The sequence below is a fragment of the Dermacentor variabilis genome, chromosome 5, assembly GCF_050947875.1.
Source record: "Dermacentor variabilis isolate Ectoservices chromosome 5, ASM5094787v1, whole genome shotgun sequence".
Lineage (NCBI taxonomy): Eukaryota > Metazoa > Arthropoda > Arachnida > Ixodida > Ixodidae > Dermacentor > Dermacentor variabilis.
Window position 1 is genome coordinate 176,189,060 of NC_134572.1, and position 26,428 is coordinate 176,215,487.

The following is a 26,428-nucleotide window of genomic DNA, read 5'->3' on the forward strand; positions in this document are numbered from 1 at the left end:
AATGGTTTCAGACGCACCACGTGGACCACTTCAGATCGTGCGCGGCGCCGTTGTGAATGCGAAATCCCGTCTGGCAAAACTTCATAGGCCAGTGCGCCAATACGTCGAATGACCTTGTATGGTCCGAAATAGCGTCGCAATAGTTTCTCGTTCAGTCCTCGTCGGTGTATCGGGGTCCAAACCCAAACACGGTCGCCGGGCTGGTACTCGACGAAGCATCGTCGGAGGTTGCAGTGTCTGCTGTCGGTCCTCTGTTGGTTCTTGATCCGTACGCGGGCGAGCTGTCGGGCTTCTTCGGCGCGCCTTAGATAGGCCACGATGTCAAGATTCGCTTCGTCGGTGACGTGCGGCAGCATGGCGTCGAGCGTCGTCCTCGGTTTTCTGCCGTAAACCAGCTTAAACAGCGTGATCTGTGTTGTTTCTTGCACCGCCGTGTTGTAACCAAAGGTTAAATAGGGCAGGACCACGTCCCACGTCTTGTGCTCGACGTCCACGTACACTGCTAGCATGTCGGCGATGGTCTGGCTCGGGCGCTCCGTGAGACCATTCGTCTGCGGGTGGTAGGCAGTTGTCCTCCTGTGGCTTGTCTGGCTGTATTACAGAATCGCTTGGATGAGCTCCGCTGTAAAGGCCGTTCCTCTGTCGGTGATGAGGACTTCTGGGGTGCCATGTCGCCGCGGGATGTTTTCGACAAAGAATTTCGCCACTTCGGCTGCGCTACCTTTCGGCAGTGCTTCAGTTTCAGCGAAGCGGGTGAGGTAGACCGTCGCCGTGCCCATCCACTTATTTGCGCTTGTTGACCTCGGAAAGGGTCCTAACAAGACCATCCCGATCTGCTGGAATGATCGGCAACGAGGCTAGATTGGCTGTAGTAATCCTGCTGGCCTTGAAAGTGGTGTCTTGCGCCGCTGACAGTCTCGGCATGCTCTGACATAACGGGCGACGTCGGCGGTCAGGCGCGGCCAATAATACCTTTCCTGTATCGTCGATAGTGTCCTGGAAAATCCGAGGTGTCCAGCGGCCGGATCGTGATGTAGGGCATGCAATACGTCTGGACGTAGTCCTGACGGGACAACAAGAAGGTAGTTGGCGCGCACTGGTGAGAAGTTCTTCTTTGCGAGTAGGTTGTTTTGAAGCGAGAACGAAGACAATCCTCACTTAAATGCCCCAGGGACAACGTCGGTGCGCCCTTCCAAATACTCGACGAGGTTTTTCAACTCCGGGTCTGCTCGCTGCTGTTCAGCTAAGTCTTGCACGCTTAAAATGCCAAGGAAGGCGTCGTCATCTTCGTCATCTTGCGGCGGCGAGTCATTGGGGGCGCGTGATAGGCAATCAGCATCAGAGTGTTTTCGTCCGGACTCATAGGTTACAGTGATATATCCTTGCAGGCTTAGGCTCCACCACGCCAGCCGTCCTGAAGGATCCTTTAAATTCCCTAGCCAACACAAGGCGTGATGGTCGCTCACGACTTTGTATGGCCTGCCATATAGGTAAGGGCGAAATTTCGCTGTAGCCCAAACGATGGCGAGGCATTCCTTTCCGGTTGTAGAATAATTGCCTTGCGCTTTTGACAACGACCGGCTAGCGTAAGCTATCACATGTTCATGTCCATCTTTTCTCAGGACTAGGACGGCGCCGAGGCCTGCTACTGGCGTCAGTATGGATTTCGGTATCGGCGTGCTCGTCGAAGTGGGCAAGTACGGGCGGCGACTGCATGCGTCGTTTGAGGAAGGGGCGTAGTCAGGGCGGGGGGCGGGCTTATGGCGCTACAGCCCCCCCCCACCCCGAAATTTTTTCGTGCTGTCCATGCACCGCCGACCAAAGCAACCACGGCACCTGAAATCCTTCTCGATTTTGTCTAGAATGTCTTTTTCATCCTCGAAAAGACATTTCACCGCGAACATTGCGAACTCGGGCTGGATTTCGCGGCAACGCCTATGCACCTGGAGTCAGATGACGCAAGGAGCCCCATCCTAGCACAAAGTTTCATGGGTGTTTTGATGGCGAGCGGGCCCGTCGCGGCATATCGCGAAGGCCGCGGCATCTACGGAGCGCATGGATGTCAATTCTGAAACTTCATTCGCATAAAGTTCTCATAAACGTTTGTTGTGAAAGGTGCACTGGCATTTTTAAAGTTGGGCTTTAGGTTTTCAATTGTGGAACTTTGTGGCTTTAATGTTCTTATAAAGATTTGGCACCAAAGTTTCATTGACTTTTCTAAAATCTTACATCGGAACATACAACGAGACAAGCCAAATCAACACACTATCAGACAAGTTGACAAAGCACGAAGCGAGGTCCGATGAGACGAAACGTTGTAGTGGTTCATTTGTGCCGTCATGCGACATAAAAAGAAAATCAACATTCTTTTTCACCGACGCCAAAGCATCCATGTCAAGACACTAAAGCCAGCCAAGGTAATTTTGTTCTTATTTATTTTTTTTACTTTGACTTTTATTTGCGAGGAGACATTGAGCCTCTTCGAATTATTTTTCTCACTACCTTGCCCGCGGACTGCCGGAGCCAGTCAGAGCGCATACGCTTTTCTGGTGTTGCCCCGACTACCGCGCTGCACACTTCGGTTCGGTTTTCACTGGCCGAGTGGATTTTCGCCTTCCAGAGTTTTGGACGCCTTCTGGCTAGCAGACTAGAAAAAGAAACAATGGTCGCTCGCCGCCATCACTGTGGGGACTCGACGGATAGCACCGCGTTCGCTTGAGCGCAACCTCTCCGGAAACTCTTGTCTCACCAGTGTAGGATACTGATAAGTCTGCATATGGCTCTCCGTGGACCAAGCGTCTCACATTTTCTTCGATATTCCTAAGGTAGCCACATAGGTGCACAAAGTAGGCATTTGATTGTGGCCAACGTACTATGCGTTTGTTCATTTTGGTGGTTCCGCCCCTCGAAAGTAAGAAAAAACTACATTGTTGCGGCGCAGTGAATTGTCGCATGGTGAAAGTTTGATTTTGTTACTTCTTTTGCGGAAAGTAATGGTCCAGGGTACGCTTCAGTTGCCGGATACTTTTATTATATTATTGCGATAGCAATTATATGGGCACTCCAGGCGCATTCCTGCCGTCGCCGTCACCCTCGCGTTTCGTATAAAGTCGAAGGGTGATAACATCGTGACCCCGCGCCGCATGGTGTATGTGCGAGGGAAAGCGTAGGGGGAGGGGGTGTTCGAATGGGTGAGCCGACGATGATGGCTTAGTCTTGTATGCGCAAAGGATAAAAGCGGGGAGCAAGCGCGCCACGTTCGGTTACGTGCTATACATCGGGGTAAGTGGAAGGAGGGTAGGCGGGCGTTAGGATTCTGTTATCTGTGAATCTGTGATTGCGCAACATGTTTATTTGCCTTGTTTGACACATTATAACAGCGGCTTTTTCTTAGATAAGTAGATTTATTGGAGACATTTACGTATATTTAAATCTCTCGTTGCGAGGTTTTTTGTATACGTGCAGTGAGCTTTGTTTCCAGTGACACTTTTTTGCCCTTGATCAAGCTGTGTCGGCGCATTTGATTATTTTCGCATTTATAAGTATCAGAAATGGTGTCAAATGTCTTGGCTTCTTATGATATGACTAATAAAAATCGGGCCTCTTGGTACGCCGCCAAGGTCTGTGAGTGGTGACGCTGGCTAACACTCCCAGGGTTCTACTACGACAAAGAAATACCCAAGAAAGTGGATGGGGAAACGGCGCCGCGATAGCTCAATTGGTAGAGCATCAGGCGCGAAATGCAAAGGTTTTGGGCTCGGTTCCCACCTGCGGCAAGTTGTTTTTTCATCCACTTTAATTTCTATTAATTTTTTGTGTCTTTATTTAATTTATTAAGCACAAGTAATGTTGCCTATTTTCTCCTTAGTGTTAGTGTGTGTTGGCTTCTTATATCCCATTTACAAAAGTGACATGCAAGTGTGAGTATAAATGTTCTTTAATGCTCTGATACACTGGGTTGAACATGGTTGCGTAACGTAATGGACGCTTCAGAAGTTGAGCAGCGTGGTTTTTTGAGGTTTTTGACAGCTGAAGGTGTATCCTTAAAAGAAAGTAGTTGCCGTAGGGCTGCCGTGTACGTTGAGCATTGCATTTCATTGGCCACTGTGAAGCGTTGGAGCAAACGGTTCAAAGAAAGCGTGAAAGTAGCAAAGACGATCCAAGACCGGGCCAAAGTCACCGTGCAATCGCCCCGAACACAATTGCAAAGATTGATGAGCTGATTAGACAAGAATGGAGGATAAGCATCGATGAGCTGCAGAGCGTGCGAACATCAGCCACGCTTCTGTTCACGCCATAATTCATGAACATCTCGATTATCGGCTTTTGTGTGCGCAATGGATGCCGAAGATTTTGAAACACCTCCAGAAGACGGAGAATTTTGGCAGTGCCTTGACTCATCTGATCTGGTATGATAATGAGGGGGACGACTTCTAGTCTGCAATTTTGATTGGGGACGAACCATGATGCCACTACGCCTGAACCTGAAAGACGACGGCAAAGCTTACAGTGGAAACATTCGAATTCATCACCCCCAAAGAAAGCGAAGCCCGTTATTTCCACCGGAAAGGTGTTGTTGACTTTTTTAGATCGTCAGGGGCCATTACTGATAGAATTTGCGAAATATTGAGACAGTATCGATTGTTTCCGATATTGTAAAACGCCGCATAGGTTGCGTGTCGCAATCAAGAACAAACGACGTGAAAAATCGACGAATTGGGTCATCTTGTTCCACTACAACGCCCGCCCCCACGTCACTGATGTGGATAATACAAAACTGGTAAAGTTCAAGTGTGAAACGCTGCAACATCCGCCATACAGCTCAGACCTGTCGCCTTGCCACTTCCACATTTTGGGGCAACTGAAAAAACAGCTCAAGGGAACCAGATTCGTGTCGGACGATGACGTGAAAGAGTCAGTTGCAGACTTTTTGAAGCAGTAACCCAAGGAGTTTTACGAGACGGGAATCACGCGACTCTTTAGTCAATAGGACAAATGTCTAAAAGCTCATGGAGGCTACTTTTAAATAAAGTACCCCGTTTGTCATATGCTCGCATTGGCTCACTTTCATTTGACTGGCCCTCGCATATTTTGCAAAACTCCTGCTTTTCATACGTGCTCTCTGTTGCGACTATAATTTCGGTGCAATTACTCACGATACACGACCAGTGACACCTGCTCCTGCGTAATATATTGGAGCAAATGACAGCGTCATTGAGATATTTCATTGGCCGCTGAATATGTACAAGAATGTAAACAAGGTTCTTGAATGGCAAAGCTTCATTAACATATTTGACCTCAACTTGTTCATTCCATGGCCTTTACATTTTTCATATCAGCGGCATGCACTGCTTTGCTGGTTTCGAACTGATATAGTTCTAAAGTTCGTGTGATATTTTCTTATTAATATAATATTCAAACATTATTATTATCCTTACTTATTAAATAGACAAAAATATGGAAGCAAGGATATCAGTTATTTCGGGCAAAATTTTTGGCACATACCAGTGTATTATTTTATGAAAAAACACATATTTTAATTGTTTTGACAGTGCGCAGCGTTCAAAAATTCGTTTGCAGCATCTTTGGCAATCATAATGCAGTGTGTATTTGATCCATGAATTCATGTATTTGATCCCTCAACAAATTGCTTAGGAGGAAGCTTTAGATCAGGCCCAATTCCGATGCGGCCTATTCAAATACATGTAAAAAGCAGAAACGCTTCTCTGAGATAACCCCTGGATCACATTTAATGAAATTTGTCGCACTCCAGAGAGAAAGTTAAATTCTAGTGCCTGTTGACAACGGAATTTTGATTTAGGATCTGAATTTTGTTGAAAATATCTTGAAAAACTTGAAATTTGGAAAAAAGTTGTAGCACGATGTTTAGAAATGAATAGCCCTGCGTGAAGAACAGATATTGCGGTTCTGAAAACGGCATCTGTTAAAATAGTGAAAGCGGACAAATTTGGTACGTCAGTTGTTATCTTGCGTGAATTGGTTATGTTGGGTTCAAAGTTTCTGGAAAAGCCGTATTTCCATAATACAATTTTTTTTAGAATGAAGTATACCAAAAGAATTTTGTCCGCTGTAGATATACTATTAGATGCAATTCACAGGATTTTCATATCATTTTTGTTGTTGAGTTAAAGAGTTTTAAACTTGAGAATTTCGTTTTCTGAAAATTTGCGATCCATGCCAATTTTTAATAACGAAGTGACCGCCTAAATAGAAAATCCAAAACCAGCAATCACTAGAAGTTAAGTTTTTCTTTTAAATGCAGCAAACCTTATGAAGTTTGGTGCAGTGGTTGCCGAGAAAACGAATTCTCCTTGTACATGTATTAAGATACGAAAACCCGAGCTAAAGATTCCACTTAAGGAGGAGGCCAAGCTGCAACGTGAGCCCCTCCCCCCCCCCCCCCGAACGAAATTTCGGGCTACGCCACTGGTTTGAGTTCTTGAACTGCGTTTGCCTCTGGCGTTTCCCACTTGAACTCGACGTCACATTAAGTTAGCTGTGTCAGCGGCTCAGCGATGCGTGAAAAGTCCTTGACAAATCGCCTGTAGTACGCACACTTGGCAAGAAATCTACGCACTGCCTTCTTGTGGACTGGCTGCGGGAACTTTGCGAAGGCAGCTGTCTTCTGCGGGTCGGGGCGGACTCGAGAATTGCTGATGACGTGGCCTAGGAACAGAAGCTCATCGTAAGCGAAGCGGCACTTTTCTGGCATCAGAGTGAGCCCTGATGACTTGATGGCCTCTAGTACTGTCGCAAGCCGCGTAAGGTGATCATCGAAATTTCCGGCGACGACGATGACGTCATCCAAGTAAACAAGACAGGTCTGCCACTTCAATCCTGTTAACAACGTGTCCATGACGCGCTGGAACGTTGCAGACGCCGAGCACAGCCCGAATGGCGTGACCTCGAACTCGTAGAGGCCGTCTGGCGTGATGAAGGCGGTCTTTTCGCGATCTCTCTCGTCGACTTCTATTTACCAGTAGCGAGAATCGAGGTCCATCGACGAGAAGTATTTTGCGTTCTAGAGCCGATCTAATGCGTCGTTTATCCGTGGTAGGGGGTACACATCCTTCTTTGTGATTTCGTTCAGTCGACGATAATCGACGCAGAAACGTAAGGTTCCATCCTTTTTCTTCACCAAGACAACAGGGGATGCCCACGGGCTTTTCCACGGCTGGATGATGTCGTCTTGCAGCATTTCGTTGACTTGTTCTCTTATAACTTCACGTTCTCGCGGCGAAACTCGGTAAGGGCTCTGGCGGAGTGGTTGAGCGCACTCCTCGGTGATTATGCGATGCTTGGCGACTGGTGTTTGTCGAATACTCGATGAAGTCAAAAAGCAGCCTTTGTATCGTTGGAGCAGACTTCTGAGCTGCTGCTGCTTAATCATGGGGAGACTTGAATTAATGTTGTAGTCTGGTTCGGGAACCATGGTCGTCGTGGTAGATGCGGCGGAATCCGAGAGGACAAACGCGTTACTGGTTTCCAGAATTTTCTCGATGAACGCCAGCATCGTGCCCTTGTTGATGTGCTTGTACTCCTGGCTGAAGTTTGTCCCCAACACTTCAGTTTTCCCTCCTTGCAGTCGAGCGATCTCTCTTCCGACGCAAATTTTACGGTCAAGCAGTAGAGGTTGGTCACCCTCAATGACGTCTTCTACGTCGGCAGGTGTTTTGGTGCCGACGGAAATGACAATGTTGGAGTGAGGCGGGATGCTGACTTGATTTTCGAGCACGCTTAATGCACGGTGAGCACGAGAGCTCTCCGGTGGTATTGCTCGATCTTCCGACAGCGTTATCGACTTCGACTTCAGGTCGATGATTGCGCAGTGCTGGCTCAGCAAGTCCATGCCGAGAATGACGTCTCGTGAACACTGTTGGAGGATAACGAAGGTGGCAGGGTAAGTCCGGTCATGAACGGTGATTCTTGCCGTGCAGATTCCAGTCGGCGTGATGAGGTGTCCTCCAGCGGTCCGAAATTTTGGGCCTTCCCATGCAGCTTTAACTTTCTTCAAATGGGCGGCGAGGTGTCCACTCATTACGGAGTAATCGGCGCATGTGTCCACTAAGGCGGTAACCGCGTGCCCGTCGAGAAGCACGTCGAGGTTGGTGTTTCTTTGTCTGGCGTTGCAGTTGGGTCTTGGCGTCGGATCACGGCTGCGTCGTGTAGGACTGAAGCTGGAACGTCGCGTCGTCAAGTCGTCTTTCTTCGGTGTAGTCTTGGCTTCCTGACTTCGTCGGGACGGTGGCGTACCGTTATTATTTCGTCGAGATGGTCTCTTCGGCGTCTTCTTCGGCGGCGGAGGATCTTCGTCAGTTCGACGAACAGCAACCGCACCTCCATCGGTTGCTGCTTTTAATTTTGCGCATATGGGCTCCCAGATCGGCCCGGGCTGGGCCAGAGTATGATCGGCGCTGCGGTGAAATGTAGTGGCCTGGTGACGGCGAACGGGACGGTCGTCGAGCGCTCCACTGAGTGGCGGCGAGGTAGTCAGCGACATCGCGAGGTCGTTCGCTAAGCTGTGGTCGCAGCGCGTTAACGGCGAACCCTCGGAGTCCCATCTCCCGGTATGGGCTTTGGCGGTAGATGTGCCCGGCTTCTCCGCAATGATAGCAAAGCGGACGGTGGTGAGGGGCGCGCCAAACGTCAGTCTTCCTTGGAAGGCCGCGTGGGGTGACAGGTTGGCGTACTGGCAGCGGTGGTGGTGGGCGACGGAACTGTGCGGTTACTGGGCGCTGCTATGGGCGCGGAAGGGGAACGTGACGGTGGGCTACAGCGGCGTATGTCATCGCTTGCGGCTCCGGCTGCGGCGATTCAGGGGCTACTCCGAGTTGTTGTTGGAGCTCCTCCCTTACGGCGTCGGCAATCGAAGCCACTTGAGGCTGTGATGACGGGAACAGCTTCTGTAACTCCTCCCGTACGACCACTCGGATAGTCTCGCGGAGGTCGTCGGTGGCCAGTGATTGAATTCCTGCGTAGTTTGTAGAGCTCATGCGGTGGTTCAATTGCCGGTTCCGCATCTCCTGTGTCTTCTCGATGCTCGTGGCCTCGCGAAGGAACTCTTCTACTGTCGTCGGTGGGCTTCGTATCGTTGCGCCGAAAAGTTCTTGGTTCACAACATGCATAAGAAGGCGGACTTTCTTCTCCTCGGGCATATCCGGGTCGGCGTGGCGGAACAGACGGCTCATTTCTTCAGCAAAGATGGCAACGTTCTCGATGGGTAGCTGCACTCGGGCGTCCAGCATAGCTTCGGCCCTTTCCTTTCGCACGACTCTTGTAAAGGTGCGCAGGAAGCCGCTACGGAACAGGTCCCATGTTGTCAAAGTCGTCTCAAACCACGTTCTGGCGGCGTTTTCTAAGGCGAAGTATACATGCCGGAGCTTGTCGTGGGTGTCCCAGTTGTTGAAAGTTGCGATTCGTTCGTAGGTCTCAAGCCAGGATTCCGGGCCTTCAGTCACTGCTCCACGGAAGGTTGGTGGGTACCGAGGTTGTAGGATAACAGGGGACGCTGGGGCAGCCGTTGGAGTTGTCTTGACCACGATGTTCTTTGTCGTCTATGGTAGAAGTCCACGCTCTGGGGCCAGTCCTTGCAGTCTGCGGCTAGCACGCTGGTCTTGGGCGATGTTGGTTTTGCCCTCGGGCTTCGGACTCGGATCGCGGCTTTCTGGGGGCGTTCGGTACATTATCACCATCATCACCAGCCTGGTTTCGCCTACTGCAGCGCAAAGGCCTCTCCCATACTTCTCCAACAACCCCGGTCATGTACTAATTGTGGGCATGCCATGCCTGCAAACTTCTTAATCTCATCCGCCCACCTAACTTTCTGCCACCCCCTGCTACGCTTCCCTTCCCTTGGGATCCCGTCCGTAACCCTTAATGACCATCGGTTATCTTCCCTCCTCATTACATGTCCTGCCCATGTCCATTTTTTTCTTGATTTCAACTAAGATGTCATCTTAGTTCGTTCGGTACATGAACGCACTAGCACATGCGCCAGATGTCACATGGTAGTGACGGTGAAGGAAGTGGCCCAACTGCGAAAGATGACACTAGCGCTTTATTGGGCGAACTTGTGCCCTTAAAACAGGCTACACTCAAAGAATGGCGACAGCGGTGAACACAGTCGGCGAACGTCTAAAATCTGATCAAGGGGTCAAGCGCGTCGGCTTTTATACATCAATCGTCGAATGTTCCAGACTAACTGCTGGGACCCGCATGCCTTCCACAAAGTTCTACATTATTCGCGTCGCGCACACATGCAATCAGATCACAGAAGGTTCGGTCACAGACAGCGGATGGAAGCATCGATAACATCCAGAAAATTCCGATAGATGCAGGCGCGTCCTACACTGTGCGATAACATTTGCTCGACGGTGAAATATGTCGCCAGATAAAGATAAACAAGTACATATGCCAATATCAGTAGTAAGGTAACCAACAACAGTGATAGTAGCGTAAGTGTTTGGGCTTGGGTGAAAAGGCAGATTCTAATCATTCATAAACTGGTAGACTCGAGTTCGGTGGCCCATATCAACAAATGTGCGCGAATGAATGAATTGAACAGCACTGGCACCTATTTGCGCGTCGGAGAAAATACTCAAAGGCAACTTCTCTTGCTCACTAAAGCCACACAACAACCACGCAATGCTAAAGTTTCCGGATTGCTCAGAAGGCTGTGTCCAGGAATGTAAATGTGCTCGCCCTTTCTAAAACAAGTTTCTGTTAGAGCAGTCTCATGATATGTAAAATTATGCTGTGCTAGAAAAGAATGAAATATGACTTTATGGTAATGAAAACATCGAATGTTTCAATAAGGTATCGAAACGGACTGAGTTTTGCGAAATATACATTGAAGTTTAGTGGCGGAGAACGTCAAATTAGGTGCGGTAACCACCACCAAGTAATAGTTTCAGCCAAATTACCGTCTTCAGGCCGTCCTCAGAAGTGATACACAATGCTCGAGGGTGCTCGGTTTTCTGCTTTAAGTTTCTGGCCGAAGACGCTCAAACACACTTCCATTGTTTCTTTCTTATCGCCCGGCGAGATTTTGCGAAAGGAATCGTCCTTGCTCTCTGTACAAAGATGATTAGATTGAAAACAAAATTCGGACGTGGACAGCTCCTTTCTTGGCGTTCTTGACTATTTTACAGCGAAGCTGTTAGCCTATAGTCGGTCGGGATCTTTCGTTGAGTGTTCACCCAAATAATGGAAACTAGAAGTGGGGCTTGTGTTTCACTTTTCGCTTAACAGAATTATGTTTTCTCGTATACTTCAATTACAGTCCAAAGCTATCATGTCTACAGCTTGAGTGGAAGTCGTACTTTACGCATTTTCTGATGCGATTTACTTTTAAGCAATTATTTAGTTCAGTAAGGCACTTCAGTAAGCGGACGGCCTACGTATGCTGCAATCCGCACGCGTGCCTACGAGTGGACGTACGTCACTTGTAGTGGTGCTTGTGCAACGTCGCCCAGCGCCAGTTGGGATGGCGGTACTTGTCCAACGCCCGCTCCGCACCAGTTTCGCTGTACATCCACTCGCACAGGATGGAACGGAGACGAATTTTTTGTATCGGACGGCTATAGAACCTTACCTCCTGACCATATTATGTTGAACGTCATTTTGGACGGCATACGATGCACTGTATTCATGTCTTCGGTTCGTAATTCTGCTCTCAAATAGGTTGCTACCTTTCGGATCATGTGAGTCAATGCATCATGTGTAGACACAGGAATATTCTTATTTTACAGGTTGTTCGGATGCCTGCAATGCTGGAGTTCAGTTATTTGCTGCCGTATTTCTTTCATCTAAGCCTATAACTGACACACACCACCAATAATGCAGGCGTTTTGGTGCTTCACCTCTTCACCTTATGGTGCACCTTAGGCAATGTGCACTAAGTTGTTCAACTGTCCTGTTCATGACATCAGTAGAACTTTTTAAGTTGCATATATCCCTCAGATATTGTTTATTGGGATCATCCAAGCCTTGATATCAAGATTGATGCGTGTCGGGATGATTTCCACCTTTGAGGTGATTGCATCCAAAGCTTCGGAGAGTTCCTCTACGCTACCCGGTGGTTTTTTAGCGAAAACCTGTCCAAGTGATTACAGCACGCTTTCCCCCACAGTTAGTTTTTTTTAAACGACGTAGAGAAATTCAGTAGCCTTAAATAGAGCTCGAGATTATTGTTAAAATGTCAACGTAGCTGCAAAAATACAGGGACGTAGGTTTAGTGCATGGCTGATGCTAGCAGCTGCCTGGATTGTTTGAAGTGGTGATAGATCTGATAGTAATGTATCAGACGTTTTTATATTTATGTGTTTGCGTGTCGTATGGCTATTTCTGTGATAACGTTCCGGTGTTAGAAAATTCTGTACTCGAATAGTGAGGGAGCGAAGAGCCTGTGTATACAGTGGCTCTTTTGGGCGTGTCTGCTACGTCACCGTTCGCGCGCATATGAAGGGCTGCTGCGTGGATGCGGCGCAATTTGATGGATTGCGTGGTAACGCGCAAGCATTGGGGCAGCAGTTACTTCATCGCAAAAGAAAAACATGTGTGCAAAAGTCTCACCAAAATCCGCGTCATACGTCAGGATCAGGCACCTGTAGTTCTAGAGAATTGGGTCATTTTCCTTCTAATAAAACAAGTAAGAAGTGTTTATGTACAGTTATAATTTTTCCGGCTTAATGTAAGTCTGGATTAAGTTATCAAATAATTACATAGCTTTCATTGGAGTCTGGTATATACGGTGGCACAAGGAGCCAATAAGAAATCGTCAATACATCGGTACTCCTATTTTATATGTGCGAGCATAACGTATATAGTATATTGTATAAGTGAACGGTTACTGACACAAAGGCGTCATGACACACTATGAAATAGTTGCTTTTTCAAAGCCTAGGAAACTAACGTAGGTTTACTTGAAACTTCTCTAAATAATGCTGGTAGGTCAAGTAATCAATTTTATGCACGTACGTATTTGCCCCGCAAGGAGCTGCATTTTTTCCGTACAATTTGGTACTCTAAATCAGCGACGTACATCCAAGTTCTTATTTTCTTACGGTGTAAAGAACTTAAAGGCATGCGGTGTGATTTCTAAAATTTGCTTGTCGCGCACAAACCAACATGTTTCGTCTTTGCAGGATCCGAAGTGAGAATGCAAACATTCGCGGTGCTACTGTCGGTTTTTGTTTCCGTACTGGTCGTCATGAAGGGCGTCACAGCCAGGCCATCCGGTGCCCCTAGATCTGCCTGTGGCACCATGGTTCCGAGACATGGCACCGAGCACCACTCTGGGAGCAGCCAGTACAGACTGACTCAGAGCTGTCTGAACTTCAAGGAGGATAGCCTCATTGAAGGTGAGAGTGACGTTGGTTCTTACATCTTCGGAGTACCAGAGAGATTATCCGCAATCACTATGTGGAATAACTATGTGGACCTTGTGGTGTAGGTATATATGGTTCATTTGCAGGTCTAGCATTTCTTGCATGTCATTTGTTAATGGTCTCGGTCGCTATTATTACCAGAAGAATACAATTGCTGATACCTTTAGTAAGTATTGTTCAGAACGCTTATTTGATAATTAAAAAAGCATGTGGTTCAAGATACATTATTTTTGGCTTTTGCATTCTACAGATAATGCAAAGAGCGAAGAAGGCACATGTAGCATACGGTCAACCTTTCGATAACGTGACAGTGAATAACCCTACAGTCTTAGATTTAGCTTAGTAAAAAAGTTGGGTGAATCTGGATGTATCTTAGAAGATGAGTGCCAATCCGTATAGAAACTTTGTTGTGCAGAACTGACTAAAAACCGCTGCCAGTGAATCGTGATGCCACATGTATTAATGAAGGTGGCTGGATAATGGCAAACAGAACATTTGAACAGAAGGTGTTGCCAATCCATTTTCTTATCAATCTAGAGTTTTCCTCGGCGGGCTGTTATGTGTATGTTATTGTCGTGAGCTTCGTGCAGAGCAGCAATGTTTTGTGGCAGTTCGACTTACTGCATGGTGTCATCTGCTGTCCGCTCTCAATGTGTGCTGTGCATATTTCTCTATCCGTTCTGTTCTTGCACTTCATAACATGGAACTTCAGCCGTGATAAATAGAATTCTTGGTTTCGCGCTAGTTAGGTTAGATATTGTCGCTCAATTTGTCGCTACGAAAACATATTAGAGATCACTTCTTGTATTTTCAACATCACCAACTACATCCAACTCCAACAATCATCTGCACGCTTTGCGTTCGCAATTTCGTTTGCCGTATGATGTCACAAGATCATCTGTGCCTATGTATTATAGAGAGGGCTAGATGTACATACAGCACCAATTATACTGGACCCGGTGAGAGCCGCAATGCTTTATTCGGTTATCGAAGTATAGTGTGGAGTCCTTCCAACACACATTGCAAACAAAAGAAACATTGAGTGGCTAATTTTATTAATTGCTTCAGGAGACGAGACTCAAGCACGTTCCGGCTCATTCTAACACATTTAGTTGAAGAAAATGAGAAATCTGGTGTTTTAGACAAAGGTAAGAAACCAAGCCAATTCGAGTGAAGTTGCACAAATATGCCCTGCCACGGTTATACAACATAGCAGGATGGATGATGTGGAAAGCTGGTCATGCATAAAGACAAGTGCATAGCGCGAAAGTTGAACGCTGATGAGACACTTGTGCCGTGTCTCGTACTGGCTAAACGTTCTGCCTGTACACTTACCATTAGGCACCGTAGTAGGCGTTTCAAGTGGAGAGCCTCCAATAATGAAAATGGTGCTTGTATATGCTGCTTGTATTGGCAAAGCATGCACGAGAGTCGAGTGACAATGGAGGACTAAACAGAAAAACAAAGTACCGCATGGGACAAAATTTGGGTACGTAAATTTTCTACAATCAAGTGAAAAGCGTGAAAACCACTACAATACAAACAAATAATCGAACAAAGGTGTCACTTCTAACAAACTTACGGAGCCGAAAACAGTGACACCTTACAAAAAGATCATGTTATATCTCAGCAGTACTCTGCAGCCTCGAGGTATGCCATTAGTTTAGAAACTAGTAAAATGTATGCTGCGCTCACGCAACACTTGCCTTTAGAATGATTCTCGTTACCCCTCTGACTCTTACGCGCTTATCGTCACTTCTTGCAGCAGATTATGGGGTGCTGTTGCGATCCTGAAAGCAAATTGCCAGGCGGCCTTCTCTTTGCTGCTAACCTTGTTATGATGATGATGCAGCCTTTCGGTCATGCAGTAATCTTTCTGACGTAGATACTTTCTAACGCAATACAAATGCATTTCATAGAGGGTGCCCACCTGACACCTGATATAGTTGCTCTCGTAGCTCAGAAAGCAACATTATGCACTCAGTGGACAAATGTCGGCAATTCTGTATGGCCTAGAAAGTTGTAAAGGGGCAGAGAAGACCAGCTTCACATATCGCAGTGTGATCTTTGTCATATTGTAGGATACGTGATGTATATACGGAGTTACGGCTGACTGTTCACTTTTATAAGGCTGACACAAATCAAATCGCCATTTCGCGACTTTAGCATCTCACATAGTGCAGGCATAAGAACACGTTCTAAGCAACCTTTAAATGGCCGCCCCATATTGAGGGACACTGTTGTGCTTTGTGTGATCTTCTTGAAATCTTTCACAAAGCACATATTAACGATGCTGTGTTTGAGGAGTACTGAAAGCTCAGAACTAAATATTACCGAATGTGAATTGATTGGCTTCAATCTCATGCCCCGTCAGACATGATTAGTAGCTAGAAACAATGTCAACTCCAAAAGCCTCGTAGATGCATCGACGAAAAGTTAGTGAGTTTTGTCTATAGGAAATACAATGTGTTTAAAAGGCGGCGTGAAAGCTAGCTTTACGGCTAGCTTCGCGTGAACAGAGCTCCTGTCAGCGAGTATATAACATGGTGATTTGGGTGGGTAGGTATATTTATGTCGTCGTTTTTCACGCACATTTTGCCTGAAGGAGGAACAAACTGTACATGTTGTGATTCCAAGGGTGTATATGATATTATATTCTTATTGCATAAAGAACAGCTACGTAAATTTAACGCACTTCTAGCTTTAAATTTATTGAGCGTGAAAAAAATTTGCGTGCTGCAGAAACACTGTACATAGATTGCAAGACTTGCCCTTTTATTTATTTATTTAGTTTTACATACTGGCAGCCTCAATGAGGCTATTGCTGGAGTGGGATGAACGACAAACATGCTAACATTTATAAACAAGCACGCGCAAATTGTTTCACGGTTATTGAACGGATGTTGCCCGGTGAATTCCAGACTTCAATTGTTGATGGAAAAAAACTGCATTTAAAGGAATCAGTGCGGACAAAAAAGGTTTAGATATATAGAGCATCGTGACTCCTCGTACATGAGGGTTTGAATAAAGTCAAGTAGTTATCTAGAGAAGCGAGGCGAGGAGAATTGATTAACGTGTGAAGCAATTTTAGGCATTAAAGTTTGCGGCGCTCTGAAAGAGGACTAAGACCATGTAGCGGAAGAGAGTTGCACGTCGAAAATTCCTTGTCATATCTCCTACAAACAAAACACACTGCCTTTTTTGCACTGATTCTAGTTTTTTGATATCGGAGTGTTTTTATGGGTTCCATACACCGCAGCCATATTCGAGGTTGGGCCGAATGTATGTATTATATGTACAAAGTTTAGTTTCTTCAGGAGCAATACACAGCGTTTGATGTAAGTAATCTAGTCCTTTAAGGGACTTGTTACGGGTGACATCAATGTGTTTTGACCATGACAAATCGTGTGCTAGTAGGATAACTAAATATTCGAGTTCGAAGATCCTATTTAAAGTAATATAGTTAAAGGCATATGCAAAGAAGGACAGGCATGAGCGTCGTGTAAAGGACATGGAGACAGTTTTGGAAAGGTTTGTATTCCTTTGTCGTGCTTCGAACCAGTTACAGAAGTCAGCAAAATGATTGTTAAGGACAACATGATCAGTAGGAGATTTTTGTGTGATAGAAAACGCAATCATCGGCAAAAAGGCGTATATTAAATGAGGTTTGTAGGAGTAGATCATTAATATAAAGCAGAAATAAAAGAGGACCCAGTACTGAGCCTTGGGAAACCCCTGATGAAACAGGTATCAAGGGTGAGTTAGTAGAGTTGAAACACACATATTGCGAAAGCTGCGAAAGAAAGTCCGATATCCAGCCAGCCAAAGATGCACTTTTTAGTATAGCGAACAGCGTGTGCATAATTTTAGGGTGTGAGAGAGTGTCGAATGCCTTTGCAAAGTCTATAAAAACAGCATCAATCTGGTCACCTATGTCTAAAGAGCTGCTGATGTCGTGAACGAATTCTGTCAGTTGTGTTATGGTGCTGAGGCCACGGCTATAACCATCTAGGAAAGTGCATCAAATCTTGTTAGTTTCAAGAAATTCTATAGTATTATTACGATATCATCGAGCAATGTTCAAGAAACGAGCCGCCGCGAGAACGACAAAGTTGGTCTGTGCGCTTGGCGCGAGCGAGTGTCGGCCTGGCTGCCTGGCTCCAGTGTAAATAGCCTGTAAATAGCCTCTTCTGTCTGTCTCTTTCCACACGCAACAATATGAAGATAATGTTTCCGAATGATTTACATGAGTACGATGTTAAGGAGATTTGCCTATAGTTAGATAACAATTGAACGTTACCCGACTTAAATAAGGGCAAACTTGAAGCAAGTTTCCACGAGGGAGAACGGTGGTGGTTGAGAGAGATTTTCTAAATATATTGGTTAGATATCTGCTTGCCCAAAGAGGCTATCCAACGAGAAAAACAGTCGGGATACCGTCGGGACCACACGACTTCTTGGTGTCTAAGTTTAGGATTAAGGTAAGTACACCCTCCCTGGTCAAAAAACTTATCTTAAGAAATTCCAAGCCTGTGCTGCCATGGCGCATCCCACCTGTGGTAGCGGACATTGGGGCTTTCATGCAAAATAACCAAGTTAAAATTTTCTGGATAAAAATTTTATTCGCTGAGAGGAACAGTTGCTTAATTCGTAGGCTGGTGGAGATGTTTGTAATGAAACTTATGTGATTGCGAATGCGTAATTAGAACATCGACGGAAACCATGTTCCTAAATATGTATTAGTATCTGTAATTACATAGGGGCAGATCCAGGCTTATAGATCGTATTGACAATTTCCTCAATATTAAGCGGCGAAGGTTGGCAAACGGTTGGCTCGTCACAATTTACGTAAATTTTCAGTAAAGCCGGCACAACACGTTCTCCCCAACGTGACACTACTTCGCAAACAGGCTGTGACAGAAACACCAGGCCGACTAGAACCTGTCGATGGCTCACGGTGGCTGCAGGAATAACTGATTCGCAATATGTCTTTGCTGTTGACTTCTTTTCTGAAAGCTCGTTAAGAACCTCCGCTATAGGCAAAAACAACGCTACGCTCTGTCCTGCCTGACATGGCACGGCTTTTTTTCTTTACGTAGTGCTTCGGTAAACAGGTCAAATATGCAACATATACTTGAGTACCAATGACACCATGCAAGAGCTCTGCTTATAGACTTGCACGGTAAAAATAAACTGGACAGCGGAAACATCCGCTTTGAAAAAAAAAAGAAACTCGTCGAATAGAATATAAAGAAAGCATGAACGCTCCATGGCGAATAAGGACATTATATGGGTTTCGAAATGTCAAATAATTTTCACATGGCCACGGTTTCTTTCTAGGGCCATGAACACATCGTTTCATCTTTATCATTGTCGAGTTTACTTTATTTGTTACTGCCCAATATTCTAGTGAACCTGACAGCGATGGGTAAGGCGACGTTCAAAGGTTTCCTGGTCAAAGCCATTGTTGATGGGGAAGAAGCGGGTGACTTCCTGTCAGGTGAAGACAGCCAACCCGTGCATGGTTGCCCCGGATTCGCAACACACGTGGACCCTCACCACAAGACGCACGTGGCTCTCCTATGGAATCCGCCAACAAGCAAGGGCGCCGTCACATTCTTGTGAGTACGCTAGTTCGTAGTAATTGGTAGTAATCATGAGAGTAATTTCCTAAAGGGGTATGACTATCAAGAATAACTGAAGTGATCATCTTAAAGCTGCACCGCTAAGCGTAAAATAAGCAGCGACAATACGTTTATTAGAGGTAAACACGGAACATATGCTTGTTTAGCTATAAATGGCATATGGCCGTCTATATTCGATACGTGTACTTGAACGAACGCGCTTAGATATTGAGGTGAATTCTTGCATTTTCTCGCCACTCTTACGGGCTCGTCAGTATTACCCATATTCGCCAAAGGAACGAGAACGACGCACCAGAAAAACATGGCAGGAATGTTGCAAACAGAAAGCCTCTATTGTCGAGATGCTTAGTTTTCGCATACCGTCGAAGAACAAAAAAAAAAGGAAGAACCATTTGCGTTGTGATGGCCAATGTAGCAGGGAAACTTGTACGGTTATTATTTTTATGTATATGACAGAAATAATTTTTGAAATATTATCCAACAATGACTGTGTGACATACCTGTTCGATAGAATACACACCATTGCTATTCATAGCGCAGTGTTTTTTTTTTTTCAATCAGAACGCAATTGTTGAAAATTGCTTGCAGAGGGTGGCACAATTCAAGTAGATAATTCTTCGACTTGATATAGTAGAGTATATTCGTAATATTACTCAAACGTTGCTAAATATGATTAGGCACTTTATGTACCTATTGTAACTGCTAATTGGGGACGGCAGTTCCTCGCGGCATATCAACATAAAAGAAATTACGAGGCTGGCAACAGTTTCCACGTGTGCGTAACAAGGTTGGCTGACAAAATTCATTTCTGATGCCGTTATATCTGTTCTGCAAAGAAAAAAATTAAGTGGCATGGCACTGCCTCTCGTAAATTTTGGGAAATACCAAATTTGACAGTGCTTTTCTCGAAAGCGATGATAGCTTCAAAATTAGGTCAGAGAGACGTGTCTGCAACACTGAATTTCGTGTTAACTACTGGGATATTGTTAATTAGCCAATATATAGGTCACTTTTTCACGCAAAAAAAATGTCCGCTGCTTTGGGTAATCCAACTAGAGCCATCTACTGCACCAAATTTTCTTGCACATTCTGTAATATCACAGTGGAAATAATAAAGATAGGCTAGAACAGCATAACTGTGGAAAGGAAGGCGTTTAGCGGAACTAATATAACCGAAGTTGCGCTCTACAAAATTAATAACTAAAGCTCAGAATCTAATTAATCCTTTTTAATGAAAGCAATGCTTTTCCAGGACCGCTTAATAGAGGAGGAACGAGGAGGAAGCGGGATTATTGAGAGAAATCAGAAAAAAAGAGGACAAAAAGGAACGAGACCTATTCTGTGAGATGCGTAGCTTAATAATGACGTGCCCATTTTTGTGCTGAAGATTTATTTCGTAGATCGGCAAAGAACACAGAGCTACTGTTACATTCTTGCTTACGCGGACTAGTAGTCGTTTTTAGATGAATCGATCCATTTGACTCATCAGCAATAAAGTGTCAGCTTTAGACATGAAACAAAATAACGCATCCGTCGTTAATTCTATCCGGAAGTCATTACACTGCAACTACCGCTGTCGTGGAACCTGCAAATTGGTGCCCCTCTTGAATATTAAGAAAATAAAAACCGACAATTTCGGGGCCAGCGTAGCAACGGAAGAAAGAGCGCCAGGAAAGGCTAAGGGAACGTGGCTTGTGGTCATGAGCTATAACGATGGTCCTAACGACCCGCCCGTTACATCGACCCTGACTTCCCTGGCGTATTACGCCCCGGCGCTCCCTGACGTATTGGCTTGTTTCTTCCTCAACTTTATCGACAACACTAACGATCGCTATGAAGAAGCTTGAATGCGATGCTTTAAGGTCTCGGCAATCGCTGAACCGCAGTGGCCCTTTCTTTCGTAAATGAAAACTGAAAAAATTTTCAATTTTGAACTTTGCGTTCGGTTTATCCTTTTTAATGAAAGCAATGCTTTTCCAGGACCGCTTAATAGAGGAGGAACGAGGAGGAAGCGGTATTATTGAGAGAAATCAGTACGGGGAAGGGGAGACTTTCCTGATCTCTTTAGAAGCAACATATTGGTAGAGCAAAAATCACGTTGGTCCAGTGAAAATGTCGTGCAACCATGCAACTGCTCGCGAAAGGGATTTTCGACTGTATTACGAAGCGTACTTATAGGCAAATTAATTAGGAATAAATTGTGGAATTTTAGGTGAGCAAAGCGCGGTATGATTATACGGTGACCCGGAACGGTGGCCCCCGAACAATTTTGACCCATCAAGGAGACTTGTACTGTTCTGACCCATCTCGGGGCTTGAACATGTACCTAAATTTAGGCACACGAACGTTTCTGCATTTCAGGCACATAGACATGTGGCCGCCGCGGCGGCAATCGAACCAGCAAGCTTGCGCTTAGCAACGAAACGTCATAGCAGCTAAGCCACTGCGACACGAATGCAAGATTACCCGTGTTCTGAGAACGGCGCGGCGTTCAAAACAGGGGAGGCCCCAATTATTCTACAGACGTTTACTGCGTTGTAGAGCCGTTTTTAAGAGTTTGCAGTGCAAATTATGATGCACAACGCACAATGCTGGTCGTTTGCTAACAATGGTTGCCAAAATATTTGGAACCCCCAAATCGACCTTGAGGCATGGCAATTTTTTAAATTTTTTTCCTTTCATCTTTAATAAAAACGTTGCATCACCCCCTCAGGCCCCAAAGTGGCGACACTGTACGCAAGAATGCTCAAGGCTTCACACTTTGGCCATCATTTAAGGCAGTCTCTTTGGGTGCTGATATGCATATTCGAGCCAAAATAATGAAAGGCACCTCGTCCCAAGGCGAAAGCTAAGAAAAGCATGCATTATCGCTGTATTTTACCGTAGCTTGAGCGAACCTAAGAAAACTGCAAATTTGAAAACCTCAATATAACATCTCATGAAACCGTGACTACGCCATCATGTGCGTGGGCGACCTCTCAGTCGAGTTTCAATGCATTCTGAACAAACGACATCTTGTTTGGACAGCAATGTCGCTTGCATAGTTGCTACTTCAATGCTGTCGTTGCGACGCAGTTTTCTTTTTTTTTTGCCAGATTGGCGAGAATTCGAACGAGACTTGAAATTGGCACTTTCTGTCTCAAGAAGCCTGCTGCACTGAGTAATGACACACAGTCATTGTTAGCATTTCTTAGCGGCATTACTAAAACCCACAGCCTTTTGTTGAATAAAGTCCAAAGCGCAACAATACATCCCGCACCAACTCATCTTGCCCAGACTGCTATGCACCTTTTTCTTGAAACAATTATCACTTATAAACACCTCGTGTTACCATTACAAAACATGTACCACGATGAAATAAGCTCGTCGAATACGTAATATCCGAAGCAGTGATCGCACGCTTCTTTACTTAAAACTAAGTTTTACCTTGCACCAGCTTCTCTTAAGAAGCAGTCCTACTTCACATACGTACAACAAAAACTGGAATATGCATACCTGATCGGACATCATGTTCTCGTTATAAAAACAACTAACTTGTAATGGTACCGAATCATTTGTCCCATTTCATCCTAACCACGATTTCACCGCCAGTGTAACCAACCAGCCAACTTGGATTACTGTTTCAAATGTCACGTTGACGTAATAACTGTAAATGTATTAGGGAGAACAACAAAGGATACTTTCTATGTAATAACAGCGAGCTGTCCTAATTCTTAGAATTTATTGTGAATTATGCCTGCCTTACGGTTCGAAACAATTGATTTCCTTTAGCAACAAAGTTCACGGGCTAGCAGAAAGGTTCTTTCCTTTAAGAATGGTCTTCTCGAACTGCAGAACACCGTTTACAATAAGTATCCTAATACGTTGGAAAAGCACCATAAAATATTGTATCGTGCTGCTGGAGCACATCAGACCGCTTCATGTAGGACGGTTTACAAGACAGCGAAGTCTAATTACCGGAGCAATTCAAATTGATGCAGATTCTACCTTTTCAACAAAACTCTTCCAACAATGCTGAAAAGTAACCTTAAACGGTTCTGGAACCCGGTCAGGAGTAACCAGTCAAGGAAGATATCATGAATGAACGCAGAAGAAGTTTTTCAGGAAGAACCGGACGCATTATTATTGATTGAAGGTTTCGGCAAATAATACATAGGTACCGCCAACAATATTATATTCCTTTTTTTCTACTACATGATTTTCCCTTGATGGACGCGATCTGTATGAGTCCTAATGGAAATCGGTCAATCATGAAAAACCTGAAAAGTTCATATCCACGCGGCAGTAATAGCATTAATGCTGGATTTCTCAAAATCTCAATGAAGTACACTTACATAATTATGGAGCGCATATTTTCGCAAGCACTCCAGGTTGGCTCCCTTCCGGATGACTGGCTGGTATGAAATAATTATTCCTGTTAACAAATCCGCCTCAGTATCTGATCCAAATAACCATCGCCTCATTTTTCTCAGGTCTGTTCCATGAAACTTTACGGAGCGTATTATCTATTGACATCTGGTAACTTTTCGAGCAAGCAACAATTTGACACTCGCAGAGTATGGTTTCCTTAAGTTCTTTTCATGCGGAACTCAGTTACTAGCATGCACTTGCGATGTTAACGTGACTCTTGATTCTGGGTCAATAACTGACTGCATCTTTCTTGATTTTGCTGAAACTTGTGATAAAATTACTCACTCTCTTCTGCTTTACAAATGAGGCCTTATAAACATTGATGCAAACGTACCTAGTTGAGTTATAGCCTGCTTTGCTAACGGTACTCAGTTTCTGTCTGCCAATGGCTTTGGCTATCCAGCATTGCATGGCAGCTCAGGTTCCACACAGGGTTTATGTCTTGTTCTCTTTCTATTTCACATTTGCATTATTCATCTTCCTACTAATATTTCATCTAAAATGTCTTTCCCCGATGATTGTGTCATTAAGCTGAAAATAACATAACGTAATGACAGTGCACAACTGCAAACTGATCTTGATAACATCTCTAACTGGTGCCAAGCATGGAACATGAAAGTGAACACGTCAAAATGTAAAATAATGCGAAATATCACGCCTTTCTTCGCATAACGCACACTGCATCATGGATAACACGGTTCTTGATATTGTAACGTCATACAAATATTTAGGAGTACATACAACCGCGGATTTAGCATGGAAATTACATGCACATTCAGTCATCACACAAGCTAACCACAGTCTTGGTGACATCTGACGAAATTTTTACCTTGCTCCGATGGAGCTATAAAATCTACTCTACACCACTTACATCCGGACTCAATTAGAATATGCCTTGTGAAAGAAATCTTGTCAATGAAGTGGCATCCGTTCAACATCGCTGAGGTGCGTAGATTTATTCATTGTGACAGTATTTGTACATCGAGTGTAACGCTCATAAAGTCTTCCTTTAATCTTCCATTAGTTATCAACCGCCACATGATATCATGTCTCACTCTGTTTCAATAAACATACTACCACAATCAAACTATTTGCACTGTCCTTATCGCTCCTCCTACATTCATGTCCTATCGCCTCGATCATGAACATGAAGTGTTTGTTCGACACTGTAAAATTATTACCTGTTCGAATTCATTTCAGCCTTAAACTTGTACAGAATGGAATCAGCTGCCTCATAATAATGTAATTATCATGGATAAATGCCACTCTAAACAAGTCATAACTAACCTCTTTGCACCTGAATCAGATATTTAAATTACGCACCTACTACACTTATTTATTTTGCACTATACTAGCGTTATAACAACCTCCATTACTGCCATGCTGTGAACTATTTGCATTAGCATTGCCCGTTTAAACGTGTCATAACCAACCTCACCACCCCTGAATTAGCTAAACGCCTGTGTTGCGGCAAATTCTTTTTATTGTGTTAACAAAATCTTCATTACTATTGTAGTATGATTTATTTGTTTTATTAGTGCCATTTTAGACATACAATAGTTTATATTGCACCTGATGAAATAGCTAACATTACGTTTGTATTACTATTTTTATTTTATTATTTGTCTTATCTTTGTCTCATTACTATCTACATTGTTGTTGTGCTATGATGTCTTCGTATTGTTATTGCGTCAATGTAATATGTACCCATTTATATTTGCTGGCTAACGCTCTGTGGTTTACGTGCTCGGCCGCCTCTGCGATGCCGAAAGGCTCTGACGGTAAAAATAAATGAAAAATATATTGAATATAAAGCTTAGACTCCCATCTTTCGGCAATGACAAGAAACTGTCTCGTTTTCGCCTGTTCAACAAATACAATGACCACAGCAATGCCTTGAATTATTTTGCATATGTTCTCCTTATCTTGTTTATTCTCGAATTGACCATCAGCCTGAGGTAGGCGTTCCCCTAGCTGAAACGGTGACACATCTTAACTCATACGTCGCAGAAAAGCTTGCCGACATTGAAATAATCCGCCTGCATCATTGCTCGACACCACAGACATTCGGCGGTCTCGCACTGCGCCTACCAATGCTTACAGCCATCTCACGTTGAATTCTGACATGCGTTTATTTTCGTAGTCGGTTCCACGTCTTATTTGTGACTTATTACTGCGATTTTTTGATGTGCTATGCTGTGCTAGAGCACATTTTACTTGCTAATCTTGTCATCACTCTTGTTCTGTGGTGAGTTTACCAAGCGGCATTATTCTTGGCGCTATGTTGGCCCCTCCACTCTATAATGCTTTCTGTGAGCCCAGGAAATACATAAATGAGCAAATAAGTAAATCCATTAAATAAATAAATAAATAAATAAATAAATAAATAAATATCACCTTGACGCTTTTACAATTTGAGGTGCCAATTATACTTTCTTTCTTTTTTTTTTACTTGTAGAGCAACCATTGTGAAGGACTACACGACCTTTTACAGGAACATCGGCAACCCGGTGGATTGACAAGGCAAATTGTGGAAAACCGCCTTTCAAAGAAATTAGACCATCATCATCTAGACTGTCGCAAGAAAACACACTGCATAAAGAGTGAAGTGCTTATCTATAAGAAACACTTTGTCCTGCAAAGATGTTTTAGGTGTTTTGGAAGAACTATCGATGCCATCGCAAAATAAAATAAAATATCATAATAAATTGATGTGCTTTAAGAGCCAAAGCCTCAATCTGGATTCTGGATTAATTTTGACCAGCTGGAGTTCTGCATCCTACACCCATTGGGCAGTAAACGGCGTTTTTGCATTCCACCACCGTCGTAAGTCGGCTGCCCTTGTCGCTATCAAACTCATAGCCATGACCTCAGGAGCGCATTGTTATAACCACAGGGCTACTGCGGAGAGTCCTTCCTAATATAAGGGGTGCCTACTGAGCATGTTGCTTTAACGTACTGCCT

At 44.6% G+C, this 26,428-nt stretch overlaps 1 protein-coding gene across 1 annotated transcript; it reads left to right on the top strand.

Annotated features, from left to right (window-relative positions):
- The first annotated feature begins 2,282 nt into the window (after positions 1–2,282).
- Positions 2,283–26,132, top strand: LOC142582041 (putative defense protein). Its single transcript, XM_075691460.1, has 4 exons — positions 2,283–2,417; positions 13,167–13,382; positions 18,820–19,030; positions 25,923–26,132. Exons 2-4 carry the CDS (start codon positions 13,181–13,183, stop codon positions 25,981–25,983), a joined length of 474 nt encoding a protein of 157 aa, XP_075547575.1. The 5' UTR covers positions 2,283–2,417; positions 13,167–13,180; the 3' UTR covers positions 25,984–26,132.
- The last annotated feature ends 296 nt before the right edge of the window (positions 26,133–26,428 follow it).